The sequence below is a fragment of the Coturnix japonica genome, chromosome 16, assembly GCF_054131305.1.
Source record: "Coturnix japonica strain WE chromosome 16, WE-NBRP24, whole genome shotgun sequence".
In the NCBI taxonomy this organism is placed as follows: domain Eukaryota; kingdom Metazoa; phylum Chordata; class Aves; order Galliformes; family Phasianidae; genus Coturnix; species Coturnix japonica.
The window spans coordinates 2,501,224-2,525,258 of record NC_140678.1 but is presented as its reverse complement, the minus strand read 5'-3'; the positions used below and the strand labels follow the sequence as shown (position 1 = coordinate 2,525,258).

Below are 24,035 nucleotides of genomic sequence, written 5' to 3'. Positions count from 1 at the left end.
CCCGACCTCTGGAGCCGAGGGATTCCCAGCAGCGGGGGGTTCCCTCTGCCAGGGGGTCCCCGGGGGAGTCCCCGAGATGGGGGGGGTGTCCCCAGTGCTGCGCAACCCCAGGACTTGGGTGGGGTCCTCGGGAACCAGAGGGTCCCCAGTGCCCCCCATGGTGCCGGAGGGGACCCCCAGGGCTCACACGTCCCCGGCAGAGCGGAGGGATTCCCTGCACTGATGGTTACCGATTAACGGAGGGGATCCCGGACGCAGGGAGACCCCGAAGCGCGGTACCCCCCCCCCCCGCTCCCCCCACCCCGCGCTGCACCCACCTGCGGGTAGACCCCCACCTCCACTCCCCTCGTGTACAACCGGCGGTGACCATGACCCGGGGCGAGCCCGTGCCGGGGCTGCGGGGAGCGAGGGTTGAGTGGGGGTCGTGGGGGAGCGGGGGGGGTCTCCGCTATGTCCCCTCGGCGGCCCCAGCTCGGGGCGATGCGGTTCGGTGCGGCGTCGCGATCCCTCTCCCACGCGCAGCCGCGCGTTCCCGTGCACCGCCGCTATTGTCTGCGGCTGGAAACGAACCTCCCGCCGTGTCCAAGCACAACCGATATGGGGAGGGGGGGAGAGACCACCCCACACCCCCCCAGCGGCTCTACCCCACCCTATTGCGGGCAGCACCAACAGGAGCTGCGGGACCCCTCGGTGATCCCCATCCCCTGGGGTGGAATCATCCCCGGGGGTCCCTCCGCTCGTCGCTGGGAGCCGGGGGGGGGGTCCCCAAATGCCCCCCCGATTGGGGGGACACCGGTGTGCCCATGGGGGGGGGGAGGCAGAAGCACCGGTGGATCCGGAGTTATAGAGATCAAGGAACAAAGAGGGTCCCCGGTGCCAAGGGGTTTCCCAGCAGTAAAGAACATCCCTAATGGTGGAGGGGGGGGGGCATGAATCGAGGGATCCCCAGAGCAGACACAGGAATACAGTGGGGTCCACAGGAAAACAGGGGGGGGGTCCCCATGACTCAGAGGGATCCCAGTGCCGGGGGGTCCCCAGGAGTAAGGAACGCACCCAGAGCCGGGGGGGGGGGGGTCCAAGGAACCGGGGGGGTCCAAGGAACAGGGGAGATCCCCAGTGCGGGGGGGGTGCGGGAATACAAAGGGATCCCTGCGATCGTGGGGGGGTCCTGGGGGGTGGGAGCCCCGGGCTGTGCGGGGTTTGTCAGCCTTGGGGAGGGTGTGCACGGCTCGGCTTTGCTCAAAGCATGGAAGGAAGGAGGGGGGGGGGGGGGGGGGACACGGCAGGGGGTGCACAGTGAGGAGGGGGGGGGAGGCGATAAGTGTGCAACGGTGGCACGTGGAGCAGCGCAGGGTGTGCACGTGCGGTGTACAAAGAGGGGGTGGGTGGTTGTATGTGGGGGGGGGGGGGCATAGGGGTGCGCACCCGGCTCCGTGCTGCAGAGCGCGGGGGGGTGCGTGGTGCAGGGGCGGTGCGTGGGTTCTAATGAAGGCGGGGGGGGGGGGGGAGGTGGTGCAGGGGAGGGAGGGAGGGGGGGGGGGATGCCCGGAGCGGGGTGGGGGTTGCAGGGGGATGCCCGGTGCGGGGGAGGGGTGTGTGTGTGTGCGGGGGGGGGGATGCCCGGTGCCAGCCCTGCGCGGCTGCGCGCACTGCGAGGATCCCGCAGCCACATGACCGTATTTCCCCCCCCCCCTCCGTGGGTTCCCCCGCCTCCGCAGCATTGCCATAGCAGCAACGAATCCCCCCCCCTCTTTCGTCTCCCCCCCCCCAACCCTCTTCTCTTTCACCCCTCCCCGCTAAATCGCTGCGGGGTTGATGTGGGGGGGGGGGATGCAGAAAGGGAGGGGGAATCCCTGAGGGGGGGAGGAGCGGGGAATCCCTCCCCTCTGTGCTCAGCCGCCCCCCCCGCTGCGGGAACCCGGGGGTGGGGGGGGGAACCGCCGCCCTGAGCCGAGGGTGGGGGTTTGATGGGGGGGTTCCCCCGTTGTGGATCTCAGCGCATCCATCTTGTGATCGGAGCTGGGGGGGTTCCCAGTAATCCCGGCTGCAATGGGGGGATCCCTGCTATAGGGGGGGGTCCCGTCGTTCCCCCTCTTTAAACTCACTCCTGCGAGGGGAGCGGTCACCCTATTCCCCCCCCTCCCCCGGCAATGGGGGGTCCCTGCAGCAGGGGGGGGCGCACCCCCGTTCGCCCCTTCCCTTCCCATCACCCCCTCCAGGGTCTCCATCGCACCGCAGTGTTCGGGGGGGGCACAGCGACCACAGCCCAGCGCTGCGGCGGAGGAGGAGGAGGAGGAAGGAGGCAGCGATGTACGAAGCCCCCACCGAGAAGAGGGGGGGGGGGGCAGGGATGGGGCACCGCCAGCCCCCCCCCCCACCATCCTGGGACATGGGGATTTGAGGGTGGGGGGTCGGAAGGGGGGGAAAGAAGAGGGGAGGCGGCACTCACGTGTGCGCTGTTCTGCACCGCGGAGAGGCGGAGGAGCGCAAAGCCCCCCCCGGGCTGCGGGGAGAGGGGAGGGGGGGAGACGGAGCGGGGTCCCTGCAGTGTGAGGAGGGGGGGGATGGAATTGGGGGGGGGGGGTCTCACCTCGGCTCTGCTGGAACGCGGTGCAGCCTCGGGAGCGGCTTCCAGCGGGGATGGGGATGGGGAAGACCCTCCGCCTCGATCCCGAGGCTCCACGGGGCGTAACCGGCTCCGATACGGGGAAACGGGGCCGAAGTGGGGCCGGGGGGGCGTAGGGAAGAGCCGGTCTTGCCCCCCCCCACCCTCGTATAGCCCCACAAAGGCCGGCGGTGCTGCTCCCTCCGCTCCCCAGCACGGATGGGGGATGGCGAGGGCTGCGCTGGGGAGCAGAGGGTGGAAACATCCCCCTCCTCACCCACCCCCGACCCTTAAAGCACAGCAGGACCCAGCCAGCCCCCAAGACCCCCCCCCCCCCCACACACAAACCAGCCACAGTTTGGGTTTGTTTTTTGCTTTTTAATTGGATTCAAACACAACAAACTTCTCACAGATGGGGTGTGGGGGGGGTTCAGCACCCAGAGGATGGAGCTGCTGCCGTATGGGGGGGCTTAAAAACTACAAAGGGGGGGGGAGATGTGAAGGTGGGGGGGGAAAGAGGAACACCAGCTGCTTGCTCCCAGCAAGGTGCAGGATCCATCGGTGCTGCCACAGCCCCTAAAGGAGCTCAGTGCCTTCTCCTATGCCTTGCCATGGGTGCTGCATACAGCCTGGGGGGGGGGGGCAGCGAGGCTGTGAGGGGCTTTGGGGTTTCATGGCCCCTCCTGCAGGCTGCAGGGCACAGCCTTGTGTGAGTCTGGGCCATTAGGAGAAGCAGCAGCTCCCCCCTTTGTGGGGTGGTTCTCAGGGTGCAGCATCCCCTGGAGCACCCATAGCCCAGCATGAAGGTCTGGGATCCCATAGGAAAGCCCACCAGGAAGGTCACAGTCTGTGTGGGGCACAAACATCAGACAGGGCAGGATCACAGCCACGCTGCTTTGTGTCCTGTGCCCCTGTTCAGACAGAAGGCAGCTCTCCCTTCCCCACAACAGGGGCACGAATCCCCATTGGGGTTCATCTGCGGTGCTGGGTGGGAGGAAAGGAACGAGGCCACAGGCAGCACCAGCATGAGATCACTCCAGGGACCAACGGGAGCAGAAAGTGACAGCCTTCCTTGTGGGCAACAATTAACCTGGCAGAGCAGAGTGCAGTGTAAGCATGGAGGAGATGGGGATGAATGCAGTGTGGGTCAGATCCGGGTGTGGGCAGCAGGAGGGGGCTGGGAAGCACGTTAGTAGCTCCCTATAAGACACCAACCGAACTCAAGGAGCACACAGCAGTGTTAGTGTCCCTATGGATCTGCATAGGGGAGTGAGCACACAGAGACAGCAGGGTGCTGGAGAGGGCTGCAGCCTCGTGCTGGTCTTAAATCCAATAACAAGGAGTGACAGAAAGAGGGAATGAGGAAGGGAAACAAAAGAGAGGAGGTTCTTTGTGCCTCCTGCTTCATCTGAGCAGAGCCCACGGCTCCAGCCCACCGTCCAAGGGGGGGGGATGATCAGCTCTATGTTCTACTTCTGGCTGTTGTAAGCTTTGTGCCTCTGGTTCATGGGGTTTTCTGGAGACTTCATCCATTCCTTCTTGAGGAGCTGCTTGAGTTGGGACAGGCGCATGTTTGGGTTCTCTTGTTTCAGACGTGGCAGGTTGAGCTCTTCAAATGCAGTGAAAGCCGCTTTCATCCGGCGCTCGGGATGTCGGTCCCCATCATTGGTAACGCTGGTGGGAGGGAATTCAGACAGACATGCATCAAATACACCTCCCAGCAAAGGCAGAGCAGCTCACCCGGCTCTGATCAAACACAGAGGAGCTCTGGTTATAAAGCAGAAAAGCCCACAACGCTTCCATCCCCCCTTTCTCACTTCAAACACCCCCCATAGAACATCAGGGCTCATTTAAGGCAGCGGGGTTTGCTCTTGTAAGGAAAGCAAAGCCTCAAAGAGGAGCAGCATCACAGCAAGGCCAACTACCTGAGCACAGCGATGGCATCCTCTATTGTCCTGGCCTCCACTGTCCCTTCCTCCAGGACCCGTCTGTTGATGTTCTCCTCCAATGGGACCTCCAAGTGAGTTTTCTCCTTCTCCACTGTGCAGGAAAGGGGATAAAAAGAGAAGTGTTCACATCAAATCTTTGCTGTGATACCCTCAGCACAGACACAGCCTTCACCAAACTGCTGAGGGAAGCACAGAGGAAACTCAGCCACAGCCTTAGGATGAATGAGAGCCCACTTTTCTGCTTCTCCACCTCAAAGAGACAGGAGGTTTCCTTCCCCCCCCCCCCCCCAAATGCTGGGCAGATACAACAAAGCTTCCTGCAGCTCCTCCTTTCCAAGCACCCCAACTCTCCCCACTGTGTCCCTGCTGCTTTTCTGTGCTCCCACCAACCTGTCTCTGCATTCTCCTTCTGCTGCTGATCCTTCCTGATGCTCTCCTCAATCTGAGCCCTGGTGACTTTGCCCGGTGTTGCCTGTTTAGGTGACTTCCCCTTCAGCTTGGAGTCCTCTTCTTCCAGCAGGCGCTGCAGCTCCTTCTTACGCTCCAGCTGCTCCAGCCTCCGCTTCTCCCTCTCCTCCTGCAATAGAGATAAGGACAAGAGTCACCCAATGGCCCTTAGAGGAGCAGGAGAGCAACATGGATGGCAACAGGCACCTCTCTCCCCCCGTCAGACATACAGCCCCCCAGCAGGACCTGCCCCATCTACAACAGCAGCGGCCTATAAGGAGCTTGGGGCAGCAGCCAGGGCTGCTAATGCTCATATTAAGCTCCCCACTTTCATTTTAATAAGTGGTTGGAGGTTGAAAGTTCAGCAGTTGTTTTGTAGACAAGAGTGTGGAGAGGCTGCTCTGGGTCCTTGGGTCTGGTCAGGGCAGGGGTGAGGCAGAACCCAGCCAACAACACGGCTCTTGTGTTGATTTGAAGCTCTCTATGGGGAGTTTAAGAGCCACTTTGCCCTCCAAGTGCCACTGAAGAGCGTGTCAAGGCCACGCAAAAGGCCCATAGAGACCTTCAGCACATTGCATTGATTCCTCCCATCTCTAAGCTGGAAAGAAACCAAACCCAAATGCAACAACAAGCACCAGCCCTGAGTAGGTCAGGGTCACGTGCTGCAAAGCATTTTGTTATGGGGACATTTAATTAAGGGCGTCATCCATTATTCAACAGGGATGGCACAAGAGAAGTGACTGAGCATTAAGCAGGAGGGTTGACTCCAAGGCAGCTCTGCTATCAGCTGTCCTGGGCTCTGTGTCAAAGCTCAGAGGCACATCACGAGGATGGAGGCTTTGAGACTTCACCAGGCAGAAGAAAATAACCCAACAACATGAAGTCGTCCAAAGGTTTAAAGTGAAACCCATCACAAGGCTGAATCAAAACGCTCTGATGCTGAATCAAACCATGCCCTGGGGCTGCTGCCTCCCAAAGCCAGCGAGGAGCAGACCTTCACCCTGGGTTGAGATGGGGAAGCCTTGCTGGGGCTCCGGCCAAGGATGGGAATGAAGCCATTATGGGCACGAAGCTTTTATTGCAGTTGGCTGCCTGCAGACTCCTGGTCATTAAACACACGGTGCCTTGAGGCACAATGCCCTGGCAACCCGACCATGCAGAGTGCAAGCTCAGTTATAACACCACCTTCCCTTACTCTTCCTGGGTAACCTCCTTTACTAGTAAAGATCAAGCACACAAATGGACTCAGCCTCCTTGATCAAGGAGCTGCTGGTCTCTCCCTGTTGTATCACAGGAGGGGGAGGACTGTCTGCATCCCTAAGGCCAAACCTGCAGTGTGATCTGCACGAGTTCTGCCCACCTCGCAGCCGCTCCATTACATGCAAAGCACACACAGGAGAAGCAGCACCGTGATGGGAGGTGGGCAGCGTGCCCAGCACTTCAGCTTGTGCAAGGAAACGTCCCTTGGCTGTGGTTGGAGCAGGGTGCAGAGCTCGTCCTGCTGCTCCCCTCCCTGCTCGGAGATGCTGCTCCCTGCTCTGGCATTTGCCATCGAGTTGCTATTTGTGGAAAGCAAACAAGGCAGAGCTGCTGCTGATCTGTCACAGGCCGTGCAAGCTTTGCATGCTCGGGTTTCCCTGGAGGACCATCCATTCCTTGGATCCCGCTGTGCCTGCAGGCGATGCCCCACATGCAATGGACATCTCTGATCCCAAAGCCTTTCCTAGGTCGGGTAATGCAAGCAAACCCTTTCAGAGTCAGTTTAAAGAGAGGGCAGCTTGCATTTGCGTAAGCGAAACATACAGCAGAGCTATTAGAAAGCAGGGGGAGAAATGAACTCCATGGGGTGTTTGCAGTGGGCGAGTTTCTTTAAGTGGACAATTGTGCTCACAAGGATTTGTGTGTTTAAATGCTGGTTTTCCAGCCTCCGACTGAACGGTCATTAGCTTTCAGAACAGTTCCCCACCTGTGAGACAGGAGGAGAACGAGGTCCCACGCACGTGGCTTTGGGAGCCAGCACTCAATAGAAGCAGCAGTGCTCCCAATCAACCTCTTAGGAAGGCGGAGAACCTGCTGCCAGCCTGGCACAAAGGCAAAGTGATGCAGAGGAACAAGAGAGCTGCAAAGAGAGAGAAGCAAACCCAGCGTGCAGCACGTCCCACTGCTCTGCAAGCTGCCCTGCTTGCAGCTCCCAGCAGGGCTTGGGGATGGGGTCACCCCATTGCCCTCCTCAGTCCCTAACAAATACTGGAGCAAAAGGAGGTTGGTTCTGGGGTCTGAATGCCTGCACTCGCCATGGGGTGCTCGCTCTGTCCTCTCTCTGCCCCTGTGTTTCTTATTTAAACCATAGGATTTCAGCTTTGCCAAGCTGGTACCACACAGCCAACCCCCCCCCCCCACCCACCCAGGAGGGGCCAGCAGTCACTACACCCATCTCACACGTCAGCTGAGTGTGTGATGCTCACAGCTGAGTAATCCCGCACTGAATCACACAGACAATCACTGCTGGCCCCGCAGGATGATGCCAAGGATGTTGGATGAGCAGGAAGGTGGTGAGGACTGACAGGTAGCAAGAACAGCCCAGCTAGAACATAGAGAAAGGCTGCTAACCCTGCAGACAGACATGCAGCAGGAGATGGGAACTGAACCCCCCCAGCAGGGCCAGCAGCCAGAGTGAAGGTGGAAGCCCTGCAGTGAGACCTCTGCCCTTGGCAGCTCCGTCACCATCCCTCTTCCCGTAACACCTCGGTGCTTTTAATGCCTTGTCACCCTTCCAAACCCTCCTGCAGCTTCACCCAGGACACGTCTGAGGTTGTTCCACCACCAGACACACTTTAGTTAATTGCGTGGAGGGAAGGAAAGGCGCTGCAATGAGGCGGATTGCTCTGAACCGCAGCTGAAATGCATATGAAGATGGGCAGAGAGGAGAGAAAGACCTGTATATTAATAGGGAAACAGCTCTCTGGGGGGAAAAAACCCTGTGTCTTTCAGCAGGGAGCACATAGATCCAGTGCTTTCAGCTGGAGCTCTCCAGGGAGGATGGCAAGCTGTGCCATCCAGGAGGCACACACACACACACACACACACACACACACACACGGCAGGCTGGTGGCATGAGCTCAGATGTTCCTTCATGCATCACAGAGCCACCAAATGAATGTCAGCCCCTGTCAGCAGGGATCGGCTGTGACGGCTGCTCTCAGAGCTGGGTGGTGTTTAATGAAACCCCAATACCAGCACATAGAGCCAATGAATCCACCAGTAAAACTACACGCTGCCTTCTCATTGACTGCTCTGAGGCCCATCCGTGGGGTGAGGAAGGGATGAAAGGAGGTTTGTTCTGCACACGTGTCCTGCTGGGCGATGGCCCAGGGCTTTCCAGCCATACCCATCCACTCAGCACACAGAGCTGCTGTTAAAGTGTTACTGCCATCACCCGGAGAGCTGGGGAAGAGCTGAGGGAAGGCAGGAGGGCTGTGTGAGATGCAGGGATGTGGATGTGCACTCTGTAACCAGGAGCAACATGCTGACAGTGTGGCAGCAACCAGCAGGGCTATTGCCATGCCAGCAACACCAGAATAACTGGAGCCCCTTTGGCAGAGCAGCTCCTGCTGCATTGAGCCATGGATTGCCAGGGGGTTCCTGGGCATGAAATACACACAGACAGCACTCAGACCCAGGAGCCATATGAACCAGCATGGAGATGCTCCCATTAGGCTGAATTACCCTAGAACACCCTAAACCCAGGTGATAGAAGGAGAGAATGAGCCCCTATTGAGCAATCTCCTCTCTCTTCTATCAAGTTCTGTGCTGGCAGAGCAGCATTGAGGGGGAAACCACACTGCTGTGCTCCCTACAGCCTCATTTGGGCCCTGCTCAGAGCCTCACACTTTAGAGCTAAGAGCCCAGGTGCCCCTGCTGATGTTCTCATACCCCTTTCCTGCAGGAGGTTGTTCTGAAAGAGCATTAAAGTAGGTCACTGCTGGCAAAAAGCAAAACCCCTTAAGCAGAGCAATAATAAGACCTCGTTCCAGGAAGTAATTAGGCAGCATTACAGGATTGCAATGGGGAACAGCACGTATGAGTCTACATTCCAAATGGCAGGACACGTAGCAAAGGGGGGAATTCACAGCCCTGGGGTCACGGGGACACGTTGGCCTCCTGCCTGGCCAAAGTCAGTGCATGGAGATCAGTCAGAGCCAACCAGAGCAGCCCTAAATCAGTAACCCCATCAATTCCAACTGTGTCTGCAGTAGAACCCCTCCTAGATAGTGAAATAGGAACCAAACTGCTTCAGAAGAGGCAGATAAGTTGCCCTTAAGAAGTCTGGCTAACACTGAGGCAGGACAACCCTGCAGACCCAATAAGAGCAGATGAGCTCTGATGAACCCCTCTGGTTTTTGAGGCACCGAGTGGATTGAGCTGCTAAGAGCAAAGCAGGGAGAGTCTTATATTTGAGAGCTAATGGTGATATGAAACACACTGACCTGGGGAGAGGGGGGGGAAATTGGGTTGTATTAAACCCTGTTGATTTCTTGTTGTAGAAGGGAAAATTAAGAGTGGAATCCAAAGGAGAGAAACCAAAAAGCCTGGTCCAAGAAGGCAATATGTATAAGAAACTGAGCCCTACAGCAGAAATCATGAGCATTGCATTATCTCCTATAAGGCTGCCTTGATTCCCTTCCTTCCCTTCTGCCATCAGTGAGATTCCTCATTCACACATCCACCCCAACTCACACTCACCCCCACACTGTTCTTCTTTTAGCTCCACCATTGCTCACATGGGCTGCTCCACCCCAGAGTTGAATGCAGGGCAATAGGGAGCAGAGCCACAGGACAAGAACTGACCCTTCCCAACAACCTGCCAGCTGCTCACCTTCCTCTGCTCCTTCCTCATCACGTGTTTGTCATCATCCTTCCAATACGCATCTTCCAGCTCCTGCTGCCTCTTCGCATCGGCTGCTGCCTTTGCTTCAGCTTTCCTTGCACGGGCAGCAGCCGATTTGGTGTTCTCCCCTTGGAACTTCTTGGGCATCACTCACTGTGCTCTGTATAGGAAAAGAAGCAAGGAAAAGAGCTCAGAGACCCCACCAGGCCTTTGGGATCACCACAGCCCCAGCAATGAAGCCTGGACCCAAAGCTTTATGATCACAGCCCCATAGCTTAAAGGGAACCTCAGAGCACCGCTAAGCCCCCTTTGTACCCAGTAATAGCCAATCCAAGCAGCCCCCAACCCCCATACAGCGCAATGGGGGGGTCACAGTGCCCTCATACCCTCATGGGGGGGGGGGGGGTCTTAATGCCCTCGTACCCTCATGGGGGGGGGGGGGGTCTTAATGCCCTCGTATCCTCATGGGGAGGGTCTTAATGCCCTCGTATCCTCATGGGGAGGGTCTTAATGCCCTCGTACCCTCATGGGGAGGGTCTTAATGCCCTCGTACCCTCATGGGGAGGGTCTTAATGCCCTCGTACCCTCATGGGGAGGGTCTTAATGCCCTCGTACCCTCATGGGGAGGGTCTTAATGCCCTCGTACCCTCATGGGGAGGGTCTTAATGCCCTCGTATCCTCATGGGGAGGGTCTTAATGCCCTCGTATCCTCATGGGGGGGGGTCTTAATGCCCTCGTACCCTCATGGGGGGGGGGGGTCATAATGCCCTCGTACCCTCATGGGGGGGGGTCTTAATGCCCTCATACCCTCATGGGGGGGTCACAGTGCCCACTGTAGAGGGCGAGGAGCCATAAGGGGGGGGTTACATAGAAACAGGGGTGGGCGTAGCCTATAGAACACAACGCCAACCTGAGACCCCCCCCATTTATCCCCCTCCATTAACCCCCTCCCACGGCCACCGCCATTAGGAACTGTAACCTGGATGTTTAACGGCAGCAGATCACGGCGCAGAGCTCCAGGCCGCAGTTCAGCCCCCATATAGACCCCGACCTCCACCCCATATAGATCCCGACCCCCCCCTATACAGACCCCGACCCCCCCCCAGCCGCCCCGTTCCTACCCGGCTCGGCCGCTCCGCCCGTCGCACGCTTTATACGTCATCACTCCGCGCGACGCATCCCCTAGGTGTTACCCCCGCAGGCTCGCGGCGCTCCCGCCGCCATCTTTATTAAGGGCGCGGACGCAGCGCCAGGAGAAATACTGAGAAACGGTAGCGATAAGGACTCAGCCCTTATCTACATCCGCATCCCCTCTCGCAGTCCCTCACTCAGCCGCGATAAGGCCTCTCGTATCTCACTGCTTCAATCACCCCCTTATGCCCGGTACAAAGATGGCGCCGCGCTGCCGCCACCCAAAGATGGCGGCGGAGAAGGGGGCGGGACTATCTGTCATCAGTGGGCGTGGCCTATCGGGTGTCACCCAATCAGAGCGGAGTGTGACCCGTTGTCCCTCCCATTGTGGGCGTGGCTTATCTTGACCACGCCCCCAACACGGACCCCTACCCAAACGGTGGACCCATCCCCAACACAGTGACACCCAGCCGCCATGTCCCATAGAGCCCCAGTTTATTGTCCCCTCCCGGGGGGGGGGGACACACCGACACAGGGGGTTCACATCAGTGTCTGTGCCCCCCCCCCATGTCCCCCTTTGCCCCCCCCATCCCTACACGTGGCTTTCCTGCAGCAGCTGCTCATTGACCCCCCTGTGCTGGGGGGTGGGGGGTCGTGCCAATAGCACCGGGGGGGCTTCAGGGTGCGACCCCCCCTGAGGGTCATTATAGACCTGCAAAGAGAGGATAAGGAAGCAGGAGGTTGGGGGGTGGGGGGTTGGGGGGGTCTGAGGGTGTTACCTTGATGGGGCCCCCCCCTGAAGGTGCCGTGCATCCAGCTGAGCACACAGGGGGGGTCTGCTTGGTGATGTCCCACCAAAGCACTCCTGGGGGCAGCTGGGCCCTATTGCTTGGCCCTACATGGGGGGGGCATAGAGGGGTGTGAGGGAGCAGCGTTGGGCAGCCCCTTCCCCAAGCCCCCCCCCCTACAGGCTCACCTGCAATGTAGCTGAGCAGCACCCCTGCCAGCACAGTGGAGAGTGTCCCCAGTGCCCCATAGTATAGATAGGAGATGGCATAGAAGTCACCCACGATGGGAGGCCTGATGGGAAGGAAGCAGTCAAGGACAGCGATGTCAGAGACAATAAGGACAGTGTGGTGATGTCACTGGGAGATGCCCCCCAAACCACCATACAGGAGCAATGGTGTGTCCCATCCCCATCCCTTCCCCATCCCATCCCATCCCATCCCATCCCCATCCCATCCCATCCCATCCCATCCCATCCCATCCCCATCCCATCCCATCCCATCCCATCCCATCCCATCCCATCCCATCCCATCCCATCCCATCCCATCCCATCCCATCCCATCCCATCCATCCCATCCCATTCCATCCCATCCCATCCATCCCATCCCATCCCATCCCATCCCATCCCATCCCATCCCATCCCATCCCATCCCATCCCATCCCATCCCATCCCATCCCATCCCCATCCCCATCCCCATCCCATCCCCATCCCATTCATCCCATTCATCCCATCCCCATCCCATCCCATCCCATCCCATCCCATCCCATCCCATCCCATCCCATCCCATCCCATCCCATCCCATCCCATCCCATCCCATCCCATCCCATCCCATCCCATCCCATCCCCATCCCCATCCCATCCCATCCCATCCCATCCCATCCCCATCCCATCCCCATCCCATCCCCCTCTCACCGTGCAGGCTCTGGGCTGTGGTGCTGTGGGGGCAGTGGTCCCATCATCACTGTGTGGTTGGGGCTGGCAGTGTGGTTGTAGAGCGGGCAGTGGGCTCCGGATGCAGGCAGGACACCAGCAACATCAGCAGGGGCTGGATAGAGGCTGCCACCCACTGCCACCCATAGCGAGAGCATGAGGCCGACACTCAGACCCCCGACCACACCCTGGGCGAGCAATGGGGGTCTGCATGGTGCTGGGACCCCCAGCCCCACACCCCCTGCCCTCCCAGCACTCACAGCTGTGTTGCACACCGGTACAAACATGCCCAGTACGAAGGCTCCAAGCAATGGGCCGCCGATCACCCCCATGACGGTGAAGGAGCCCTGCAGGGGGACCCTGAGGTGCCTGGAGGGCTCTCCATCCACCAGCCATGCGTGGTGGGTGCAGGTGGCAGAGCAGGAGGGGTTAGAGGTGGGGGCACTCACCTGCAGCACGCCACCACCCAGCAGCGAAGCCAGAGCAGCCACCGTGATGCAGGCAGTGCCATAGAACAGTGCTGTGGGGGGGGGCAGAGGGGTTGGGGGGGGGGCTGTGATGTGGTAGTGCTGCATGGCATGGCTGTAGAGCACAGCGTAGCATGGAGCAGGGGGGGTTGCATGGAGGGGGACAGCGTGGCTATAGGGCAGGGTGGCATCAGGGCCATGCAGCAGCCCTGTCCTCACTCACACAGCCCTTTGGAGATCAACATCAGCCTCCGTGGTGGCAATGTGGGCATCCTGGGCTTCACCAGGTCCTCCACGGTGACGGCTGCCATGGCGTTGATGCTGGTGGAGGCGGTGCTGGGGGAGCACAGCACTCAGCCCTACACTGCACCCAAGGGTGGGGATGGCACAGAGCCTTCCCCTCCTTGGGGATATTGGGGTCCCCAAGCAGCCTCACCTCAGGGTCCCGCTATAGGCACAGGCCAAGAACAGTCCGGGTACCCCAGGGGACGTCTGGAAGATGTCGAGGACCAGGTAGGGCATGTACTGGGGGGCAGAGCTGTGTTAGGGGGCAGGTGGGACCCTTGTCCCCATCCCTGTCCCCATCCTTTTCCCCTTTCCCCATGGCTGCTCTCAACTGAGTGCTCAAGAGGATGGATCCGACGCAGCCGTACCTGGTCAGGGGCTGAGATGTGGCCAGCAAGGAGGGGGTCACAGTCCTTATAGAGCACAAACATCACAAGGCCACAGGCCACCGCGCTGGAGACGATGCAGAAGAGCCCCACTTGATTGACCAGCAGCGCTCTGCAGGCACAGGGTGAGATCAAAGCTCAGCCCCACTGGGGCTCTGCAGGGCTGCAGGGGTTGGGCAGGAGCCATGCAGGGCTGCAAGGGGCAGTGTAAGGGTGCAGGAGCCATGCAGGGGTGCAGTGCCTGTGTAGAGATGCAGGATGGAGGGGCCAACATCCCAGGGTCTCATGCATCCCACAGTGCAGCCCCCCACCCCCATGCACCATGGGTGCAGCCCCCCCTGCTCACATCCTCGCCTCCCTCTCGCTCTTGCAGGCCACGTAGCGCTGGACCTGAGCCTGGTTCACGCCGTACATGGAAAGCCAGACCAACGTGCCGCCCAGCAGGAAGGTCCAGAAGGTGTAACGGCTCCGTGGGTCAAAGGCAAAGCTGGGGGGCAGAGGGTGAGCTGGGGCAGTGTGGGCACTGCAGCATCCAGGGGGGGCTGGGAGGAGGGGGGGGTGGAGGGACTCACTCTCCAAAGTTCACCCTGGAGCCATTGGTGGCAATGGCCAGTGCCTTGGAAGGGCCCCCCACCAACAGCAGCCCCCGGATGATGACAGCAAGGAACCCAGAGAGCATAACGAAGACCTGGAAGACGTCGGTCCAGATGACAGCCTTCATCCCTCCCTGCACCGGAGGGAGCACAGTGAGCACCAGGAAGCCAGCACACACAGAACCCCCCCCCCCACCATGGGACCCCCACTCTGCACTCACTATGGTGGTGTAAAAGGTGCAGATGAATCCAGTGGACAGCAGGGATGCCCAGATGTCCAAACCAGTCACTAAAGGGGAGATGATGATGATTATAAGTGTTGGTGCTCGGGGTAGAGATGAGATGACAAGGACACGTGGATGCTGGCCCCTATGTCCCCCCATACCTTGATTGAGGATCAGGGCAGGAGCATAGATGACGATCCCTGTGTACAGCGTCTGTGGGGATGGGGGGGGGATGGGGGTCAGAGCTGTGCCCGATGCCCACTGGGGGGGGGCAGGGAGGGGGATTCAATATGCTGGTGCTGCCCCAGCACAGTGTGCAGGCGCTGGAATAACACATGGAGCTCCATTGCAAACAGCCATCCTGCAGGGCCGTGTTTGCTTTGGAGGCACAGGAAAATCACATGCATGGGAAGAAGGGGCTGAGCACAGTGGGGACCCCCATGCCCACATCCCCATCCCCATCCCCACATCCCCATCCCCATTCCCACATCCCCCCTTATTTCCCCAAGGACTCACTGTAGCCATCACATACTGCAGGGTCCCACAGAGCCTCACACTCCGTCTGAACCTCCTCTCCAAGTACTGGGGATAAAGGAGAAAGTGCAGGTTTGGGTGGCAGAACCCCATCCCCTACCCACACTGATGGGGGATACAATACCCCGTGCCCACCTCGTAGGTGCTGGTGAGCCCCAGGCGATAGAAGACGGGTAAGAAGATGAATGCAGTGAGCAGAGTGTTGAGCAGCTGCCCCAGGCACATCCAGAGGAACTTGGAGCCGTAGCGATACGCCTCTGCTGGCACCCCCAGCACCTGGATGGCTGACATGAAGCTGGCTGATAATGAGAGCCCCACTGGTATCGCTGCCATACGCCGGCCGCCCATAAAGAAGTCCTCCGAGGTTTTCTGGCCACCTTTGGACAGCCCATGGAACAGCCCGATGGCCGTGGAGATGAGCAGCATCAACCCAAAGACGCCGTAATCCCAAAGGCTGAAGGTGAGGGGCTCCGGTGCCCACATCTCCATGTTACCTGGTGATGGTGTGGGGACGGCCCCCATGGGCACAATGGGACAAGGACCTGAAGGTGGGACAGGGCACTGGGTGGTTATCAAGGTGTAGATGAGTGAGCATGGAGAGGAGCATCACTACCCCAAATACCCCTCAAATACCCCAAATATCCCCCAAATGCCCCAAATACCCCCAATACCTCTCAATCCCTGGCACACAGCGCTGCCCAGTCCCACCACGGAGCGAATCAGCCCGAAGGACACAACCAGGACACAGCGATCCCCCAAACTCAGCGCAAACAAGGAGCTCTGAGCACCACTTATCTCCCACCGGCGACAAAACAAACCCAACCGAAACCTTTACCCAGTAAAAGCGCCTCCCTTCCAAGCTGATCCCCCAAGGGCTGGCAGGGATCCGGCCACGACCTCGAGTGCCAGAGGGGCTGGGAGGAGGCAGGGTATGGGGAGGGGACATGGAGCTGCATGGGGCTGCTGTGATAACCCCTTCCCTGCCGCCCACCCTGCAGGGTCCAAGGCCTGAGGGTGAGGATGGGGCTGTGGCTCTTCCTCATTCCCAGGTATAAGAGCTGCTTTGTTCCACCCCCCCATGCCTGAAATGTAGGGGCTGCGACCCAGGAAAAGCTGTAAGCTGGGGACTGTCCCCTCTGCAGGAGGACGTGCTGTCCCCATGGGGAGCATCCATGTTCTCCAGTACCTCGTCCCCAGGGTATGGCTGCAGTGATGGTACATTGTGGCCTCGTCCTCAAGGGGCAGCACCCCATCCCTGCCTCTTTGAGCAGCAAAAAGGGGGGAAAAGCTGCTGCCCACCCCACACCCACCGAGCTACACAGCATCAGGATGGGCGCATGGGGCTCCTATAGGGACCCAGAGGGGGTGGGAAGCTCCCAACATTGTTAGGGGGCTGTGAGCAGTGTGGGGTGCATGGGGCAGCATTGGGTTGGAGGGCAGAGTGGGACAGGATGGGACACAGGGCAGTGCTCAGTGCTGCTGTACCCATAGCACTGGCTGGGAGCAGGGGGTGCCCAAAGCAGGGGGTGCCCAAAGCAGAGGGTGCCCAAAGCAGGGGGTGCCCAAAGCAGAGAATGCCCAAAGCAGGGGGTGCCCTCTGCCCCTGGGGTGTCTCCTTAGGGCCCCCTGCCCTGTGCCCCCTCCCTCGTCAGGAAGTTCTCTTTGCTCAGAGCCTCTGTGGGCAGGAAGGAAGTCAGCATTGGGACTTTTTGATGCTTGCAGCCACCTACGCAGCCCCAAAAAGTGCAACCCCACCCAGGACGGAACACGTAACACCAGCGAGGCCATCGGGACAGCACAGGTACTATGGGACGTGGGGGGGTTTGTGGGCTCTATCTGACCCCCACTGCACAGGGATGAAGCCATTTGCTCTCCAGGCCAGGTGTGATGCAGGACATGAGCGTGTCCTTGGGCTGGCTGCCTCAGTTTCCCCATCTGCAAAATGAACACAGGGCAATGGGTGGTGGGGTCCCATTTCTTGGGGGGCATGGGGAGGGGGGGGTACACAGGGACCACACTGAGCTCTGCTGTCCTTCCAGTGCCCACCATGGCTTTGCTGGGTGAGGAAACGCCGCTGATCAGTGAGCGCTCCTGCAGCCTGTCCTCCTCCGAGCCTGGCACACTGCAGGTGTATCTCTACCACCGGGCACCACGTACCCCCCCCGACTCCACCTCCATCCTCACCTTCACCTTTGGAGAGTACACGGCTGAGGAGCTGTGTGTGCACGCTGCCAAGGCCTGCGGTGAGCACCATCCCCCAGCTGGGCACCCATCCTGTATGGTCACAGCTGGGCACCCATCCTGTATGGTCACAGATGGGCACCCATCCTGTATGGTCACAGCCATAGGGACACTGCTGTCCCTCTGCCCCCAGGAGTGCTGCCCATCTGCCACCCCCTCTTTGCGTTGGCTACGGAGGATCTCAGCTGCTGGTACCCCCCCAACCACCTCTTTACAGTCGAGGATGCCTGCAGCCAGGTGGTGGTGTATAGGATCAGGTGGGGGACTCTCTGATGGCTGATAGGGGTTGTGCAGTGCAGGACGTGGCACTGAGCTCAGCCTCCCCCCCCCATGACAGGTTCTTCTTTCCCAACTGGTGTGGGCTGGGTCAGGCCCATCGTTTCCAGCTGCCCAGTGACCGCCCCAGCCCCGTGCTGGATTACCCGGTCATTGATTACCTGTTTGCCCAGGTGAGTTGGGTTGTATGGAGCTGAAGGGGTGGTAGGGGGGATGCACAGCTCCTGACTCAGCCTCATGCATGGAGCTGGGCTATAGGGCTGCATGGCTGGTGTACAATGAGGACTTGCAGTGATCAGGGGGGCTTGGCCCCCACCCTGAGCTGTGTCTCTGCCCCCAGTCCCGCAGTGACTTCATCACGGGGCGCATGGAGGTGGCACTGAGCCTTGCAGGGCAGGAGGAATGTCTGAGCCTGGCGGTGCTGGACATGCTGCGCATCTCCAAGGAGAAATGGCAGAGCCCCGAGCAGGTCTTCAGCTGCATCAGGTGAGCAAAGACCTCACTTGGAGGGCAGGGGGGGGCACCCACAGGGGGGGCACCCACCCCCTTCCTGCCTCACATCCCGCTCCCTTCCCAGCTATAAGTCCTGCATCCCGGAGCCGTTGAGGTGTCAGATCCAGCAGCACAGCTTCCTCACCCGTAAGCGCATCCGCCGTCGTGTGGCTCAGTCCTTGCGCAGGATGGGGGGCTGCCGGGCCGATGGGTGCTGCTTGAAGCTGAAATACCTGCTGGACCTGGAGCGGCTGCGGCGTTGCTGGGCCGAGGAGACCTTCCGTGCTCGAGGCCCCGATACAGACATCGCCATCCACGTGTCTGCAGACAGCGGGGTCTCCTGGAGCTGCGGCGGATCTGAGGTGCGGAAACCCCAAATAGAGGGTGAGGAGGGGGGTGGTGCAGCCATAGGGCAGGTGGGGAAGTGGGGGGGGGTTGTCTGACCATAGGGTGAGGGGTCGCATATAGGGCAGCCCCCCTGTGACCCCGCAGAGCCGCCAGCACTTCTGCGACTTCCCCGACATCGCCGATATCAGCATCAAACAGGCGAGTCGCGATGGTGGCCCCGTGGAGAACCGCATCGTTACCCTCACCAAGTCAGACAACAGGGTGCTGGTGAGCTGGGGGGCTGGGGAGGGGGCTGGGGGGGCTTGGGATGGGGGGGTGGGCTGATTTTCTCTCACCCAGGAGGTGGAGTTCCCCACGCTCCGGGAAGCGCTTTCCTTTGTGGCCCTGGTGGATGGTTACTACCGCCTGACTGCAGACGCCCACCACTATTTCTGCAAGGAGGTGGCCCCCCCCCGGCTGCTTGAGGACCTGGAGAACCAATGCCATGGGCCCATCAGGTCTGTGCCCCATCATCCCCCCCTCCATAGGCCATGGTATATGATTGAGAAGGGACCCCCCATCCACTGTCACACCGGGAGGACACTGTATTGCCCACCATGCTTGGGCTGCCCTCTGGGCTGTCCATGGGGTTTCCCACTTCTCACACCCATCTGTTGCTGTTGCAGCTCTGAGTTTGCTGTGCGCAAGCTGAAGGCAGCAGGGGCCCATCCAGGGCTGTTCGTGCTGCGCCGCAGCCCCCAGGACTTCGACAGCTACCTGCTGACCGTGTGCGCCCAGGTGGGACCCACAGCCACACAGACCCCCCCCACTCTCCCAAGTCCTCTCCATGTGGCACTGAGGGGCCCCTCTGTGTCCCCATGGTGCTGAGCTCACTCTATACCCCTTGCAGACTCGCTCCGGGCAGGACTATAAGCGCTGCCTGATCCGCAGGGATGAGGATGGCAGCTTCTGGCTGGCAGGGCTGGCACGGCGCTTCTGCAGCTTGAAGGAGCTGCTGGGCACCTATGGGCGCTGCGGGCTGCAGGCTGAGGGTGCCCAGCTGAGCCTGGATACGTGCTGCCCACCCCTGCCCCGAGGTGATGATGCTATGGGGGGGATGAAGGCAGGGATATGATGGGGGGGGGAGGCTTTGAAATGAGGTGTGTTGTCATAAAATGCACTGTGTGATATCACAGTGCAGGAACTGTGACGTCATAGTGCAGGCATTGTGACGTCATAGTGCAGGCATTGTGACGTCATAGTGCAGGCATTGTGATGTCATAGTGCAGGCATTGTGATGTCATAATGCAGGCATTGTGACGTCATAGTGCAGGCATTGTGACGTCATAGTGCAGGCATTGTGATGTCATAGTGTAGGCATTGTGACGTCATAGTGCAGGCATTGTGACGTCATAGCGCAGGCTTTGTGATGTCATAGTGCAGGCTTTGTGATGTCATAGTGCAGGCATTGTGACCTCATAGTGCAGGCATTGTGACGTCATAGTGCAGCACTGTGATGTCATAATGAAGCACTGTGATGTCACAGAGCGGATGTTATGATGTCAAATCCATCCCTCTCATTTTCCCCCCCCTCCAGAGAAGTCCAACCTGCTGATCGTACGCAGTGGCTGCCCACGGCCCCCCAACTCCCCCCCTGCCCCACGCCGCAGCCCCAGTCAGATGACGTTCCATAAGATCGACCCTGAGAGCCTCACACGGGTACAGCACGATGGGGTCGGGGGGACTGGGGACCACTGAAAGACCCTCCCCATCCAACATCCCATCCCATGGTAGGGAGAGAGCCTGGGGCAGGGCTCCTTCACCCACATCTACAAGGGCATCAAGCGGGACCAGAAGGATGATGAGTTCTACCAGACCCCGGTGGTGCTCAAGGTGATGGACAGCAGCCACCGCAACTGCTCCGAGGTGAGCTGGGGGGGGGGGTCCCTCAGCATCCAGCCCCCTGCATCCTGCCACCCCCTGACCCATCTCCCCCTCAGTCCTTCCTGGAGGCCGCCAGCATCATGAGCCAGCTGTCCCACAAGCACTTGGTGCTGCTGCACGGTGTCAGCCTCGGCAAGGACAGTGAGTGTCCCTGTGCCCTGCTGCCACCCCCTATGTGCCCTATGTGCCCTATGTGCCCTATGTGCATGCATGGGACCGGTCTGCTCCCCCTGCCCGCAGGCATCATGGTGCAGGAGTACATCAGGCACGGGCCCCTGGACCTCTACCTGAAGAAGAACCACAGCAACGGCAAGGTGACGACCAGCTGGAAGCTGCAGGTGGCCAAGCAGCTGGCATATGCACTCAACTTCTTGGTAAGTAGATGGCCAATATCCCAGCCCCCCCCCCCCGTCCTGCCATGTCCCCCCATTCCCATGCAGCTCCATCCCCACAGCTTCTTGTATCTGTATTCCCATAGCACCCAACCACCCATGTCCCCTTGGCTCCCACCCATCCCTGCCCCACACCTGCTGTCCCTTTGCTGATCCCCCACACCCCACTCCCATGGCCCCCCAGCCCCACAGCAGGGCTGAGCACCAGGGCTCCCCACAGCTGGTGCCATGCTCAGAGTCCTTGTCCCCTCCAGGAGGACAAGAAAATCACCCACGGCAACATCTCTGCTAAGAAGGTCCTGCTGACCCGGGAGGGGGACGTGGCCAGCGGCAGCCCCCCCTTCATTAAGCTCAACGACCCCGGTGTCAGCATCACAGTGTTGGCCAAGGAATGTAAGAGCTTCATGGGCCCTGGTTTTGGGGACGGGGGGGCTGTGTGTCCCTCCTTGGTGGTGCTGAGCGGGGCCATCCCTTCTCTCCAGTGCTGGTGGAGCGCATCCCTTGGGTGGCCCCTGAGTGCCTGAGTGACCCCCAGAGCCTGGCGCTGCCAGCTGACAAGTGGGGCTTTGGGGCGACCCTGTGGGAGATATTCAGTGGGGGCAACATGCCTGTCAGCCTGATGGAGCCACAGAAGGTGGGGCTGCCCCCCGCCAACCCCAGCCATAACCCTGCCCTTATGTGTGACCCCATTTCACTGTGGGGATGGGGATAGGGTGGGGATGGGGATGGGATGGGGATGGGGATGGGATGGGGATGGGGATGGGGATGGGATGGGGATGGGGTGGAGATGGGGGTGGGATGGGATGGGGATGGGATGGGGATGGGATGGGATGGGGATGGGGATGGGGATGGGGATGGGGATGGGGATGGGGATGGGGATGGGGATGGGGATGGGGTGGAGATGGGGATGGGTGCCCCCAGCCCATGCATTGTCTGGAACTGGCAGACCCCCACCCCGTGCCCATCCCTCCCTCGTGTGTTGCCCTGCGCTGGCACATCTCAAGGCTTCATTTTCCTTCCTCTCCCCCCTTCCCAGAAGCTGCAGTTCTACGAGAGCCGCCTGCAGCTGCCCGCCCCGCGCTGGAGCGAGCTGGCAGCTCTCATTGCGCAGTGCATGCACTATGAGCCCAGCAGGCGGCCCTGCTTCCGTGCCATCATCCGCGATATCAACAGCCTCATCTCCTCCGGTGGGCACTGCGGGGGTGGGGGTGGGCATGAGGGTGGGCACCGGACCCATAGCTCAACACCTGCCCCCCCCCCCCATTCCCAGACTATGAGCTGCTCTCAGAGCTGTCACCCAGCGATGTGATGCTGCGGGAGAGCAGCTGGGGGTACCAACATGTGGCTGTGGGTCACAGCCCTGCGCTGTTCGAAGAGAGGCACCTCAAGTACATCTCACTGCTGGGCAAGGTGAGGCCCTGGTAGTGCTATGGGTTACCCACACCTTGATGTCTCAGGGTGGCGAAGTGCTGGGGGGGGGGTGGGGAGCTGAGCGCCCACCCAGTTTTGCTCTCCAAAAGGGCAACTTTGGGAGCGTGGAGCTGTGCCGTTATGACCCACTGGGTGACAGCACGGGTGAGTTGGTGGCTGTGAAGAAGCTGCAGCAGGATTCAGCTAAAGAACTGCAGGACTTTGAGAGGGAGATCCAGATCCTGCACTCGTTGCAGCACGACTTCATCGTCAAGTACCGGGGTGTCTGCTACAGCCGTGGTGAGCACAGGGGGGCATGGAGAGGGGATGGAACAGCACATGGGGAGAGGGCAAGGAGGGGTCTGCATGTCCATAGGGAGAGGGCAGGGAGGGGTCTACATGCACCCTGCAAACTGCTTGCCCAATGCCTGTGATATGGCTGGGCTGCAGGGCGCCGTGGGCTGCGGTTGGTGATGGAGTACCTGCCCGATGGCTGCCTGCGGGACTACCTGCAAAAGAACCAGCAGCGCCTGGAGCATCGCACGCTGCTGCTCTACGCCTGGCAGATCTGCAAGGTGGGAGCAAGAGGGTCCTGTTGTCCCATAGAAGGGTTGAGATAGGGATGATGTGATGGTAGCATGCCTGTTCCAAGCAGGGCATGGAGTACCTGGGGGCACAGCGCTGCGTGCACCGCGACTTGGCCAGCAGGAATATCCTGGTGGAGAGTGAGACCCATGTGAAGATCGGTGACTTTGGGCTGGCCAAGCTGCTGCCACAGGACAAGGACTATTATGTGGTGCAGGAACCTGGGCAGAGCCCTGTGTTCTGGTGAGGCCCCGCAGTGCTGGGCTGGGGGACGTGGTGGGATTCGGTGCTCAGAGCTCCCCCCTCCAGGTACGCACCCGAGTCGCTGGCTGACAACGTCTTCTCCCGAGCATCCGACGTGTGGAGCTTCGGGGTGCTGCTCTATGAGCTCTTCACCTACAGCAATAAGAGCAGGAGCCCTTCAGAGGTGAGACCCCCACCCCACCGTGCCCCCCCCTCCCCGTACCAGCACATCCCTCACTCACTGCAATCACACAGGAGTTTCTACGCATGATGGGCCCTGAGAAACCAGCACAGATCATCTGCCATTTGCTGGAGCTGCTCAAGGGCTCCCAGCGCCTCCCGGTGCCCCCAGGTTGCCCCATGGAGGTGAGATCCCCCCTCCCAACACAGCTGGCTCCCAACCCTCCCCATGCCCTTCAATGGCTCCATTCTATCTGCAGGTGTATGCGGTGATGCTGAGCTGCTGGGCATTCGCCCCCAGTGCCAGACCCACCTTCAGCGAGCTGGCAGCCAGAATTGAGGCACTGCGGGATGGCCGTGGCACTGCCCATGGGTAGGGGGTGCCTGGACCCTCCCCCCTGCCACCCCCAGACCCCCCAGCATGAGAGTATGACAGACAGACCAATGGACACAGCGATGCTTCAATGCGTTTTAACTGTGGTTGTGCTGCTGTGACTCCCCCCTTACACCCCCCCCTTCTTTTGTAACCAGGTTTGACCGATTTCAAGTAAATGGAGGTGAATTTTGGCAAGCTGGAGTGAAGGGAATCCATGGTGGGAAGATGGGGGGGTGATCATGATCCATGGGGGGAAGATGGGCATGAGATGAGATGTGTACTAATATCCCCCCTGAGGAAGAGCAGCAGTGAGCTCAGCCCTCCTATGAGCCAATGGAGACCC

At 60.1% G+C, this 24,035-nt stretch overlaps 3 protein-coding genes across 7 annotated transcripts; 1 reads left to right on the top strand and 2 right to left on the bottom strand.

Moving 5' to 3' along the window:
- Positions 1 to 2,968: 2,968 nt before the first annotated feature.
- Positions 2,969 to 11,049, bottom strand: CCDC124 (coiled-coil domain containing 124). 2 transcript variants are annotated; one of them, XM_015886367.3, is made up of 5 exons: positions 10,869 to 11,049; positions 9,878 to 10,049; positions 4,945 to 5,131; positions 4,531 to 4,645; positions 2,969 to 4,279 (listed from the first exon to the last, which is right to left on the bottom strand). In XM_015886367.3, the coding sequence occupies exons 2-5, from the start codon at positions 10,034 to 10,036 to the stop codon at positions 4,075 to 4,077; spliced, it is 666 nt and encodes a 221-aa protein (XP_015741853.1). In that variant the 5' UTR covers positions 10,037 to 10,049; positions 10,869 to 11,049; the 3' UTR covers positions 2,969 to 4,074. The 2 variants fall into 2 exon arrangements, with proteins under 2 accessions (XP_015741853.1, XP_015741852.1); XM_015886366.2 differs by having other exon boundaries at positions 11,011 to 11,049.
- A 450-nt stretch (positions 11,050 to 11,499) lies between these two features.
- On the bottom strand, positions 11,500 to 16,166 carry SLC5A5 (solute carrier family 5 member 5). Of its 4 annotated transcripts, none has more exons than XM_032440996.2 (16): positions 16,062 to 16,166; positions 15,362 to 15,768; positions 15,209 to 15,274; positions 14,854 to 14,905; positions 14,690 to 14,757; positions 14,448 to 14,602; positions 14,222 to 14,362; positions 13,858 to 13,987; positions 13,641 to 13,729; positions 13,428 to 13,540; positions 13,187 to 13,257; positions 12,998 to 13,084; positions 12,720 to 12,925; positions 11,997 to 12,100; positions 11,800 to 11,915; positions 11,500 to 11,732 (listed from the first exon to the last, which is right to left on the bottom strand). In XM_032440996.2, exons 2-16 carry the CDS (start codon positions 15,746 to 15,748, stop codon positions 11,613 to 11,615), a joined length of 1,905 nt encoding a protein of 634 aa, XP_032296887.2. In that variant the 5' UTR covers positions 15,749 to 15,768; positions 16,062 to 16,166; the 3' UTR covers positions 11,500 to 11,612. The 4 variants fall into 4 exon arrangements, with proteins under 4 accessions (XP_032296887.2, XP_085373871.1, XP_032296885.2 ...); XM_085517745.1 differs by having other exon boundaries at positions 15,898 to 16,085; XM_032440994.2 differs by having other exon boundaries at positions 12,998 to 13,257.
- JAK3 (Janus kinase 3) lies at positions 15,575 to 23,887 on the top strand. The gene is made up of 25 exons (XM_015886283.3): positions 15,575 to 15,686; positions 16,949 to 17,027; positions 17,266 to 17,469; positions 17,601 to 17,724; positions 17,805 to 17,916; positions 18,084 to 18,229; positions 18,321 to 18,597; positions 18,728 to 18,850; positions 18,923 to 19,080; positions 19,249 to 19,360; positions 19,473 to 19,659; positions 20,160 to 20,281; positions 20,357 to 20,488; positions 20,563 to 20,647; positions 20,747 to 20,880; positions 21,153 to 21,291; positions 21,381 to 21,532; positions 21,935 to 22,085; positions 22,169 to 22,308; positions 22,419 to 22,608; positions 22,759 to 22,883; positions 22,964 to 23,136; positions 23,203 to 23,320; positions 23,392 to 23,502; positions 23,577 to 23,887. Exons 3-25 carry the CDS (start codon positions 17,274 to 17,276, stop codon positions 23,691 to 23,693), a joined length of 3,324 nt encoding a protein of 1,107 aa, XP_015741769.2. The 5' UTR covers positions 15,575 to 15,686; positions 16,949 to 17,027; positions 17,266 to 17,273; the 3' UTR covers positions 23,694 to 23,887.
- The last annotated feature ends 148 nt before the right edge of the window (positions 23,888 to 24,035 follow it).